Source organism: Lagopus muta, chromosome 7, assembly GCF_023343835.1.
Source record: "Lagopus muta isolate bLagMut1 chromosome 7, bLagMut1 primary, whole genome shotgun sequence".
Taxonomy (NCBI): Eukaryota; Metazoa; Chordata; class Aves; order Galliformes; family Phasianidae; genus Lagopus; species Lagopus muta.
Window position 1 is genome coordinate 1,126,062 of NC_064439.1, and position 12,998 is coordinate 1,139,059.

General features: G+C 40.2%; 1 protein-coding gene across 4 annotated transcripts in view; it reads left to right on the plus strand.

Moving 5' to 3' along the window:
- MINDY4 (MINDY lysine 48 deubiquitinase 4) overlaps positions 1–12,998 on the plus strand; it is a 74,350-nt gene that overhangs the window by 10,425 nt on the left and 50,927 nt on the right. For all 4 annotated transcript variants that reach the window (XM_048951602.1, XM_048951603.1, XM_048951605.1 and 1 more), the window contains exons 6-8: positions 10,324–10,382; positions 10,788–10,897; positions 11,989–12,105. In XM_048951602.1, the coding sequence (XP_048807559.1) occupies positions 10,324–10,382; positions 10,788–10,897; positions 11,989–12,105 (286 nt within the window). The remainder of the gene's footprint in view (positions 1–10,323; positions 10,383–10,787; positions 10,898–11,988; positions 12,106–12,998) is intronic.

Sequence of the window (12,998 nt, forward strand, 5' to 3'; positions counted from 1 at the left end):
AAATGAATAAACAAGAGGAAAAAAGAAAAAAGAAAAAAAGCCCTCTTGCCTTTTTCTGTGTTTCTTTTTAGAATAAAATGGAAAAAAATGTAGTCAAGTCAATTAGAGACTGATGATACAGGTTCAGTCTCTGCCTGTGTTTTGAACTGCTTCAGCTGGGAGCATCTACTTTCAAATTCAGGTACCTCTAAGGATGGCTTAGAAGAACAGTGTTTCACTGCAGATATTACCTAATTGCTATTAGCTGGGATAAAATACTGGCTTTTTATATGAAAGCACGTATTACCTTTTCAGATGTGCTCTGAACTTAATGCTGATCTCTGTGCAGACGTGTTCCCATTAGGCAGCGAGTGTACCACATGCCTTTAACTGTGCAAAGACAGATGTGAAGAGCAATTTGTTCATCTTCCTCTTCACTTGTGTACCTCACAAGATATCTGAGTCCCTCCTCATCAAAGGGAGAATAATGTTTGCAAATAATTAAAAGCAAAGGGTCTGTTTTCTTCCTTGTTTTGTAGGGGAGCAGAAGCTTCCGTGCTGTTGGGTTGGTGATGTTCCTCTGTGTCATTACTGGATTCTGTTTCATGTCAGTAGGAGTTCCCTAAAGGCATTTTGTTGTATGGTTATAGTACTTAGCAATACCTACTAATAGTTAACAGTGCTTACTTTAATTAGCAATATGCTTGAATACATACCAGTTACAATTGTAGTAAATGCCTTTATTTCAGAAGCCCTTATTTTTAATTAACCCAGAAGGGAGCAGTATGTAGGTGGCAGCAAATCATCAGGCATCCTTTGCTGTAAGCAAACAGCAGCAAACGTGGTCTCTCAATTCATCCTGCTCTGATGATTGTGTTGTTTGCAGAGCTGTTGGGAGGCACTGGGGGTTATTAGGAGGGCAGTATTTCAATATTAGTTTCAAACTGATTTTCCTCAGGAGTCAGATGTCTCGATTTTCATATGCTGAGGCTTTTGCTTTTAATAGCTTAGGTGTAATGCTTCGGTGGCCACGGTGTGTTTGTGTTCCTGCTTTTCTGTCTGTACTACAAAAATACATGAATTAAATCTGCAGAGGTAATGGTTTGCTTTAACGGAGAAGTAATTAACAGTGAATCAGATTGCAATGCTTGGCCATGCAAGGGCAGAGTTTTATAAAGTCATATACAGTGTGCAGAACTGTTATTTGAAGGTAGAGCCTTCTATTGTAAGGACTTAACAGATTGAAAATGGTGTTTTGTTTCAGATCCACTTCAGTGAGGAATCTGAAACCCCGTCCATCCTTTCGGGTGGTTTTGATGCATTCTCAAAGCAGGATTTCTTACTGCTCTCCAGTTCCTTGAGTCCTTGTTCCTCTCTAAAGTGTGAGCTGTGCACAAGTAGAATTTGGACGACCCATCACTTTTTATTTTTTGACATTGAGGTTTTCGTGGGACTAAAAAAACATGTTTAAAAAATACGTAATGCTAATGAACAATCCAAGAATCCAGCTGAAAAATTGTTCTACCCATAGTTATTATTCTGATCTTACCAGTTCCATGGGAATGGATGAGGTTGAAGGAACACATTCAGATAAAAGGCAGCAAATGGAGTCTTTCCAGCTGGGCAGAACATTGAATGGCTGTGAGGAATCTCTGCCACCTCAAATATCCTCTGCTTAATGCTGAATCACCTCCAGCAGGGAAATCTGTATCACCAAACGGAGCGCACAGAATGAGGAATGAGGACCTATGGTGGAATGGAATTTGTGATCTTTGGGAACTGTGGAAAAAAAAGAATAGCTGTTGAATTTAACGCTTGGCCTTGGATTAAAATCATTCTCTCGCTTTTCTAGGAAAAGCCTGATGAATAATGAGTTCTTTGTGAAGGTTAAATGGTGTCAGAAGATTTTCCTGTGTTTCACAGCTTGAGCAAGCAAAATTGGTCAAAAAGAACTTCATAGCAGTCGAGGAACAAATCTTTTGTCTCAACTACAGACATACTACTCCTATTGCTCACATGGCCTCTGAATCTGAAGTGCACTTCTAGTTTTCCATTCTCTTTAGCTATACGAATGTAAGGCTTGGTGGTGATGTGGAAACCCTCCCGTTCTCAGCTGAACAGTTTCTAAACAGGTAGATGTGGGCTGGCCAGCTGTGTTCTTACTGGGTACTGGTGGCACCACCTTATGCTGAGTGGATGGGCAGATACTGTCAATGACCTCTGTTTCACTTCTGGAAGTTAAGGGCTGCATATTGAGGTGTCTGGACTTCTAGTTGCCATGTACAAAGCAAACCATTCTCCTTTTCTCAGTGTCAAGGCAAATGGCATAGAAATTAAAATCAGAAATGAAAGAAGAAAATAAAATGTAAACTTGGAATCAAAGACTCGGGATGAAAAAAGCAATCTAGACCGAAAGTTAAAGACGTGGTTAATTTCATAAAATCATGGTAGAATGGTAGAATGGCTGAGGTTAGAGGAGACCTTAAAGATCATTGAGCTCCAAGCCTCTTGCTGTGGGCTGGGTTGCAGGTGAGCCCTCTGGCTGCCCTCACTTCATAGAAACAAAGAAGGAATGGCTGTCAGAAAGGCAAATAAATGGAAATACCTTACAGTAGTAGATCTCATTGTCCAAAACCAGAGATTTATAAAGCACTTTCAGGAGTGAGGACGACAATTGATTCTCCACTCAACCTTTGTTTGTGAACGGTCCCCTTCGTTATCCAATTCTTCTAATTGCTTCTGCTCTACTCTCCATCGCCTTGCCCCTAGGCTTGGCTGCAAACTGAATGTGAGCTAGTGGTTTCCTTTCCAAAGCCTGCCAGTGCAGATGGATATTTCTGACAGTAGGGACTTTTTATTACTGTGTGGCTTGGCCTCAAGATGCCTTTTCCAACCAAAACCTAAGGAACTCAGATGCACTTCATTTCGACCACCAGGAGATCAAGTACCTGTGAGTCCAGAGCCAGAATTTCACTTCCTGCCGTGGTCTCTCAACTAACTTTGCTTTAGGGGGCAATCTTCAATGATTCCCAAAATATCACTCATTGTTTAGTAAAAAAAAGCCCTTTTCTAGCAATGCTGTGCTTGCTAACACAAATAGAGTGGGGTTAGTGCATTGCCATAGATACCAAGTTCTTTAGTGGAACATTACTCATATTTCATAGAACCGTAGAAACTACAGATGGAAAAGACCTTTCAAGGTCATTTGCTTCTGTGACAGATTATTCATTACTATATATAAAATTTGATGTAATACTTTCTTCCAAGACTTCGTCTAGTCCACTCTTAAATGGCTCGAGTGACACCTCTCCTCTGAGAATGCATTTCAGTGTCTAGTAGCGTTAATCTAGGGGATTTTTCCTTTATATTCCTCCAGGATTTGCTTTCTTCCCTGTTATCCAGATTAAAGTTGCTTTTCTGACTGTTGTTTCTGCTACAGATATTCACCACTGTTAAAGTACTTCTAAATACTGTTTGTTCTCTTTCAGGCTTTTTTTTTTGTATTGTCTGCTTGCACTTTTATCTGTTCTGCTCTGAATTTTTGGCCGTTGTTTTTCCGTGAGGATTTAGGATTTAGCACTAACCTGCTTTTAGCAGAAGGCTTGGACCAAGTGAGCTCTGCAGGTGCCTTCTCAGCTATTCTCTGTTGCAGGCTCATGACAGAAACAAGAGAGCCAGAGCAGCGCCCTTCTTTTAAATAGATAAAGAATACTAATCAATATTTCAGTTTTATTTGTATTTTTAAAATTAAATTGACTTTCCATCTCAAGAAATCTAGTTCCAGCAAAGTTGTTAACTGCACATTTACCCAATAGTTGTGACTGGCTCCAGTCTTCTCTGCTGGCTTTTTTCTGCTCCCCACCTTAGACTTCCAGGTCAGGAGACACAGTACCCTGAGGATACCTGGTCTGACTATAAAAAGCAGATGTAAAGAAGGCATTGAGAACCTCAGCCTTTTCCTTATCCTCAGTGGTCGTGGTTCTCTGCCTCGTCCTGTAAAGGATGGAGATTCTCCTTGGACGTCCTCTTAATGTATGCCTCCCAAGGGACCCTTTCTATGAGCATCCTGAACAGGTCAAAAATTTGGTGCAAAAATAGCTTTTCTGGGCATAATCAAGTTTTAATTCTGTTCTGTTTGCCCAGTGGGCTGTAATGCTTCATTGCTACTCATAGAATTGGAGAACTGGATGAGATTACTTTGTCTAAAATGGCATCTGGCATTTTGTTAAGTAATTGAGTTTTGGTCCTAAGAGATTCCTAAAAGTGCTCATCACCTTGAGAGCCAGTTCTGTGAAATGTGGACTGAGTTCAAGTCACCATGTTTTTATAAGCTAGAGGAGTCATAAAGTGCCAATGGATTTGGTGTGGCATTTCATGTATTACCAACATTGGGGACATGTGACGTGTATGAGCAATGTCTGAGGAATTAATTTCTCCCACTATAAGAGGAAGAGGATGTAATGGGCAATGGTGACACTTCTAGGAAATGCAGGCTTAGTCAGAATGCAGTATTTCACACAAAAGAATGGGAAGGAATGCAAAGCTGGAGCAATCTAATAGCAAATCACCTTTGCATGTTTCCTTCCATTTTGTCTGTGATCTGTGCATAGCACTGGGCATTGCCTTAAGCCCCACGAAGAAGGACATGGCGTCATCCCAAGCCTTTGTCAGTACTTTGGTGTTGCTGTGTAGCCAGGAAGCACAGTGAGAACAGTGTGGTCAATGAGAGATGAAGCACAGTCCTCATTGAGACATGCTCTACCACCAGTGGGGAATGTCTGATCCTTGCAACTGGCAATCAGGAGAACCACTGTAAAAAACAAATGGGGTCGTATTTAGGGGCAGTGGGTTGAATTAGCCCATATACGAAGATGGAGACAGAGAAACTGCACTTGTCAAACCACTCCGTGGTGAAAACCTTCAAGAATCTGGAGTTGCATAACGCTTCTTATAACATAATGCTTGGACAGGAAAAAAGAGCCTAAAATAAAAGTAATGAACTATTGTGATTCTTGTTTTGTGCCAATGGATTTATGGCATCAGAGCCTCCGACATAACATCTGTGTGTACTGCCATTTGCCCTTTTAGTATTTTTCCAGCACTCCATGGGAAGAGGCTCTGTGCAATTACTGGAAATGGCAAATGGCTTCTGTATCATTTTTTTTTTGTTTTGTTTTATTTAGTTTTTGGAAAGGACGTCAAATTGGAAGTGTCCGGCCTGTGCCTAAAATGCATTCAGTCATTGAGAAGTTGCCTGGCTCGTATGTACATACCAGGGCTTTAGATCTTCTCGGATTTAAACCAAGAGCAAACAGCATGCATCCCCTTTTAATGGGCAGAACATCACACTGCTGGAAGAAGCACAAGGAATTTCCTCCTCCTTAAAAACAACACTGATTGCAAGAATCAGAAGGAATTTATTTTCACCTCTGCGTTACTCCCCTAAGATTGCTGTAATAGAACAGTGCACGCGTTTGCCAGTAGGCTGTTCTCTATGTTTGAGTTTTCGTAGTAAAATGAGTTCTAAGATGAAGTCCAGCCTTTAGTGCAAGCTGTTGTCTTCTTCCAGTTGACATCTGACATCAGCTTTCAGGAAGAGAATTTACTTTGCTGAAGTCTGTCAGTTTACTCTTAAAAATGGAAGGTTTCTAACATGAAATGGAAGGCCAAGAACTTTCCACATCTTTAAAACTAAATGGCCTGAAAGTTGAAGGCCAAAAGCAAAAGGAATGTGTACTTCATAGGGCAAACTCAATGGTGCTCACCTCCAGTGGTGTGAATTAATTGAGTGTGGAGCACTGGGAGCCCATCTCTGTGCTTTGTGTTGTATCTCTTTGCTGATGTCTTGGATCATCTGTATTTAAAGGAATTTTAGCCCTCTTGTTTCACTGATAAGTGTTTCTTTTGCTGCTGTTTGATCTGGGGGGTTGTAATGATCAGTTAAAATGTGTTGTTGTGTGCCTTTATAATGCTGTGTGGGGCTGCCATGCCAAGAAATCTTTCATGGGTGTGTGAATGGTCAAGCTACACTTTCATTATCCTACTTTTTCTATACTTTGGTTGAAGTGTAGTGCACAGGACAGTATAGCTGTGACTTCCAGGCATCCTTCTGGCACTGTAAATTGCCATGCAGTAAAGGCAACGTGTCCAGTAGAAAAAGCTGTTTTCATCAAGCAGTGAAAACAAGTTTTCCCAACACAGAAGCCTTAAAGCTACTGGTAATCAATGTTTTTATTTTAAGCCAGTTTGTTTCTCTACCTATACATACAGTAATCTAAATAGGAAACAGTGGAATGCAGATGCGTTATTGTGAAGATAACAGCTTTTTCTGCATGTTCAGCTCTTCTGTGTAAATTGTTTTCTACCATACCCGAAAATCAGATAGGAATGTTCAAATATTTAGAGAAAGTACTGTATAGGATGTTTATAATGAAACATATTTTCTTCCTGTCCCATTTTTCTGCCCTGGCAGACGACTTCCTAAGCATTCTAACTGTACGCTTTTACATGTACAATAAATTTTCCTGGAGCTGTAACCATCTGCTGAAATGGAAATTGCAATAAATGTCCCGACAGTGTTTTGAGAAACCTTAAGGAGAGAACTTTTGACTAACCTCCATCTGCAAAAATACCCCACTTAACCAGAAAACACCCGACATCAATCTTTGATGTCAACGCTTTCCTCAGCCTGATAGGAATTTCCTTCTGCCTTGAGAAATCAAAGCACTTTGCATTCAGGGCTTGGTTCTTCCAGGAACGGGTGTATAACCAACGTCTCTTATCCTCACCAGAAAGCAGTAGTGTTACCAAAAATGGTCCTTGGGCCATAGTCAGCTTTATTTTCATTTACCCATTTTTCGGATGAAACGCGAGTGAGAAGTGCTTGGGACAAAAATTAATCAAGAATGCCAACTTAATGTCAGCAATTCTAGATATGCTTAAACATATGCATTTAGTGCCCTTTGGGCTTCTGAGCTACCCAAGGCATCTGATGATGCTGGCAGAAAACCCAAGTCCTGCTGAAGCAGCGGTTGAGGCCAGGTAGGATGAGGTACCTAAGGGACCTTATGTAAATCCAGATGCCTGAGTTCCTACTTGTTGCAAGTTATCTGAAGGGCTTTTGAACCTCTTGGCTTGAGCCTCCTGAGTGCTGACTCAGCCATGAATCAATTGCCATGGGAATGTTGACACCCAACTATGCAGGCAATTAAATTTAGGTTAATAATCTGCAGATTGAATCCTGTGCCCTTTGTGATGCTGTGACAATCACTCAGATCTAAACACTGTCTGTTTCAAGCACATGGGTATTGACATGATGTCCTATTAACTGCTTAATGTGCCAGGGTTTAAGTTTGCAGAAAGATGTGTGAGTTGCTTGTGACTCTTTTGAACTGTGACAAGATAATTATAGCAACACCTAGGCTGATTAATGCTGTGAAAATCATCCTCTCAAGTTAATCAGCCTCAATTTTTTCCATGTATGAAGTGGGATACCTGTGCTTTAGGGAGCTGGGTACCATCAAAATGACAGAGAGCTGAGGGACAAATATATAAGAATATGTAGGAGAAGCAAGAGCACTAAAAGGTAGATCCTGTCCTTGTATTTGTGATTGCCAGACAACATCAGCACTTGTTTTCAACACCCAAGACTAAATTCGTATTTAAATCCTGAGCTTTCTATGTAGCAAGGTGCAATAAAATATAAATGGAGACTAATAACTTCTGAGAACTCATTGACTTCCTCGATCGTGGTGTTGATGTAGTGGGAATGGGTTCCTGATGGAAAAGGATTATTAACCACACTTTGCTTGGCCTCCTTCTGTCCTGAAAGTCTGTACTTAAATCTGTGCTGCTAAGTGAAACAGATCCAGGTACAGCTCTCTGGCTTTGACTCTTCTTGCTGTATCCGGGCTGTGTTCGTATTACGTAGCATCTGACTTTAGATCTCTTCCAGGTCTCCTGTTATGGCTGTCAAATATAATTTTGTTTCCTTTTTTTTTTGAGCTGCTTTGTTAAGCTGGAGAGAATTGGCTCTGAAATAATGTCAATTTGTTGATGCACCCTCAGGTGGAGTGCTTTCGTCAAGTGAAAATAAAGGGCAGTATGGCACGGTGGGATGTTTGAGGACATGAAGCCTACTGGAGTGGTTTTGGTAGAGCCAGTCCTGCTGTTAAATGGCAGCATGCCATTCTGTGAGCTCTCTTTGGGCACTGCTTGGGAGAATCTTGGATGGCGTGGGTCACAGCCATGTTAGGAAACACGGAAACTAGAAACTGTGTTCTAAATCCTGTCTCCTTCCAGACCTGGTCAATAGCTGTAAATGATAGTGCTGTGTTCTTTAGCATTAATAGCTCTGTTTTGAAAACCAGATCCAAATGGGTTGACCTAGGAGGAAACACATTATTCTCTAGGAAACAAGAGACAATGGTTTGCAAACTCAGACAAAACAAGAATGTGGATTCTGTTTGTGTCTAAGTGCAGCTCAGTGGCATCAGTACTTGGCTGAAAAACAGTTTATTTGCAAATTTAGTGTCATTGAGACTCCTCTGACCAGGAGAGATGAAAATAAAACAGCAAGTGAGAGAAAGAAGTCTGAGTTGGAATCCAGTATAGCAAAAAGTACTGTTTGTTCAGTGGGAATCCAGTACAAATAGCACTGTATGTGTTTGCTCTAGGTTCTCTTGTCTATGCTTACATGTTAGACATCTGATTTATTTTTACCTTGAATCCTTAGTAATGTGGTGGTTTTCATTTGTGTTCTGTATTTTCTTAGTTATGGATGTGCACATGAAATCCTTTTTATCATATATATACACAGAAAGAAAGGCATTTCTATTATTTCAATATCAAAGACTGCCAATGTACCAAAAAGATCTTAAAGTGGAAGAATCTTGAGTGTGATATGTGTGTGTGTTCTGTTTTCATTCATTTTTCACATACTGAAAAAGGAAATTAAGTTAATGGAAAGTATGTGATATGACAGCAGTTGTTGCTATAATAATATCATGCACACAAAGGATGTTGCTGAGGAAATTATCCCATACTATTTCTGAAAGGTCTGTCAGTGCAATACCATTTTTTCCAAAGCAAAGGCCAGTGGTACAGCGCTGCTACTGTGAAAAAAAAAAAAGATCATCTTTTTACAACAGTTATTTGAGACTTTTCCTGAGTTCTGAATTCATTTTGGTACGAATTCTACAGGAAGAGGAAACCCATCTCGCCTCTCAAAATACAACTTTCTATTTAACTTCTGTTTTCACAGCCAAGCTGAACTGCTTAGTCTCTTCAGTGTTTCTGTTTGTGAAGTTTTAACTTGTCATTTGTGTAATAGAGAAATTACAAGAGCATGTAGTAGAATCTTAGAATCATAGAATCATTTGGATGTTGTGTTGAGGGACATGGTTTAGTGGGAGCTATTGGTGATAGGTGAATGGTTGGACTGGATGATCTTTTAGGTCTTTTCCAACCTTGGTGATTCTATGATTCTATGATGATTCTATAGAGTTGTAGAATCACCAAGGTTGGAAAAGACCTCCGAGATCGTCTGCCCAACCGTGCACCAACCACCAAGATTCCCACTAAACCACGTCCCTTTTGAGCAACTGTTACCTATGAGTGGATGAAAAATTACCCTGGTAGAGGCACCTAATCGAACACTGATTCTCACTTGCATGTTTTGGATATCTAAAGTAGCTTAATAACCAGTTTCAACCTCATCCTGGTCCCCATCAGGGGTATCAGCTCATGTTGTAACCTTCTGAACTCAGGTAGTCCCACGTACTTGAATTCCCACACAAAATTCAAGGAAAGGCTGGATGTTGTGTTGAGGGACATGGTTTGGTGGGAGCTATTGGCAATGGGTGAACAGTTGGACTGGATGAGCTTTGAGGTCTTTTCCAACCTTGGTGATTCTATGATTCTATGATTCTATGATTCTAAATTGAGGGCTGTACTTATCTGCTTCTGTTGATGAGCAGGCAAGGTCTGACCTCTACTGAAATCATGCAGATGAAATTAAGTCAGCGTTGAGGTAGGACTGAAATCCTGGACCATTTGCATTGTGCTGCTCTTTGCAGACTGCCTTTCCAGATGAACTCCTCAAGTTCAGCTCTTTTCCAGTAAAGAAATTTTTGTTCTAACACCGTTTATTTGGACACAGATGTTGATAAACCTGTGCTCTTCTATACAGAACGCATTAAAACCTAAGATAAAAGACATTGAATAATTTTATATATTTTTATTTTTGCCTGATTTTACCACTTTTTTTTTTTCCTCATTTATTCAAGAAACATTTCTCATTAAAGCAAGCATTCACTTATTTGTTTTTCGATTATTTTAATGCAGGAAGTCCCCAACATCCACTTGGAATAAAGAAGAGCAGATGAAAGATACCCTAGAATTAGGTAAGTTTGCTCAGAGTCAGTTTGGCTTTCACCAACATATTCTATAGAGAAACTGTGGTCACAGATGTTTGAATCTTTTCTTTGGCGACGCTTAGTTGATTTGGAGTAATTGCATTTGCTATTCTCTGGTGAGACTGTGGAGAAATTATTTAGAAATAATCAAAGAAAAGGTGGCTTATCATAGAATTATGAAGTGATTTGGGCTGGAAGGGACCTCAGAGAACATCTTGTTTCAACCTCACTGCTATGGGCAGGGACACCTCCCACCAGACAAGGTTGGTCAAAGCCCCATTGCATCCCTTGCCTTATTTATTTTCTGACTAAGTCTGTCATTTCCCCTACTGGTGGGAGCAAACATACCTTTTTTTTCCTCCAAATCCTTCTATGTTCTTTCTTTACTTTCAGTTGATGTTGAAGATGAAGCAACAACTGGAGAAGTCAGTAGGAACCTGAATCTTTCAGCACTGCACATGCTTCAAGAAGCGTCAAAGGCGATCGATATTTCTCTTGCAAAAGTAAGGCTATGATGGAACATAGAAATGGAAGTGTGAAATGGTCATTTCTGTTCAGTCAGAGCAGCAATGGATTGTTCTGTGTTGTGTGTTTGTTTGTGCTTTAACTCTTGCTGTGCATACTCTTGTATATCGTCCTTATTTGGGATCCATATATAAAGGTAATGTAGGGACACCAAACAGAATTCAGAAGAATACCAGAAGAGCATATGGGAAATTATCAGCCACTTGAACCACAGATTAGGGCTTTAAGTGAAGAAGCACATATTATTTTATTAATAGCTCTTGTCAGTTTTGCATGTGCTTGTCTACCTGTCCTCACATTGACTGATTCACCACTGCTTCTCCTTTGCTCACCTTCCTTGCTTCGAGCAGAGATGTAAATATTAAGTGCTTTTAATTTTTAATTCCAATTCAGACAACAACAACAAAAAATCATTAAAAAAGCCACGGGGAAAAGATAATGAGGATTTCTTCTGACTTAATTCTCTGTCAAAGACATATCAAAGTGATGGTGCAAACCCTGAGCAGTCAGTCCTTATTTGCTCAGCCTTACTTTAGACTGAAAGCAATTCTTCAGCTTAGCTATTCCTTAGTAGCAGAGTCTGCAGTCACTCAGGGCCAAGATCTGAATCTGAATTTTGCCAGCAGACATAGGTAAATCTCTGAACATTTGTCTTATACCAGCAACTTTGACAAGCAAAATGGGCTTCTGCCTTTTCTGTGTCCAGCAGGGTCCTCTTCTCACTTTTGCCAGCCATCGCCCTTTTGCTGTAGCTTTGAGGCACTATTTTGTAATGCTTCCATGGGAAACTGCCCCAGCCAATCTGCCTAGACAGTTTCCTAGTGCTGAGCAATGCACGGCATTATGAGCTGAAGTAATATTGCAGGAAAAGGAAAAAATTATTCCATCCCATTTGGGTGTTGCTATTTACAGTAAGTATAAAAGAGAAAAGGGTGGCTATAGTGAGTTAGTCATTACCCTGCCACACTCCGCCTTTCTTTCTACAAATGACTGCTAGAAAACATTAGTGCATGTATATATATTTCTTATTTACTTTTAAAATCATACATCTTCTTTTTTTTTTTAATAGGAATTAAAAAATCTTCTGTTTGGCTCCAGTCTTTGTTGCTTCAGTGAAGAATGGAAAATACAGAGTTTCACTTTTAATAACATACCTCAGTTAAAATATGGCATTGTACAAAAAAAGGTACTGTAAGTGAGCTTCTTAAAAAAAAAAAGGGGGATCTTTGCTTTTTACATGAAGTTTACAGTGTTTCAGCAGTGAAAAAATAAGTCTTCTAAAGAGTCTTTGCTTTTCTTGGTGTTACTGCTTTCCACTGGATGATGTTACCTTGGAAAGTCTGCTAGGAGATTTGAGATGGAAGGAATCTACTGAAGATTATAGAATCACAGAATGGCTTAGGTTGGAGGGAACCTTCATCATCATCTAGTTCCAACCCTTCTGACATGGTCTGGTTGCCAACCAGCTCAGGTGCCCAGGGCTCCATCCATCCTGGCCTTGAGCACCTCCAGGGCTGGGACATCCACTGCCACACCACACTCTGAGTAAAGAATTCCCCCCTCACATCTCAGCTCAATCTCCCTTCTTTTAGTTTAAATCCATTTCCCCTTGTTCTATCACTATCAGACCATATAAAAAGTCGATCCCATTCTGGTCCCTTCCAACCACAGCCATTCTCTCACTCAAGGAAATCAGGTGCAAAATTGTCTATCTGCCATCTAGTTAACGCACAGAAGTGAGTCTTGGTCATTCAATGGAATCAGATGGGCTGGGTGGTTGGGAATAAGGGAGGAGAAGGAAATTCAATGCTATGCCATCCCACAGTCTCTTACAGCAGCCATTAATCTGTTTTCCACTACATTCAATGTTGTATTAGTATGATACGTGTTGGCATTGTGATATTTCCAACATGAAGGATTTGAGGATTCAAGTTTCCTTTATTTTCTCCCTTCTGCAGTGGAATAACTTCCCAGTGCAGAGAGGTATACATAAAACTGAAATCTTTCATTAATGATAGAAGAGGGAATTTGAGGGAAGGCATGGTGCTCAGAGGGATTTAAAGGGCAAGGTTAAATTCT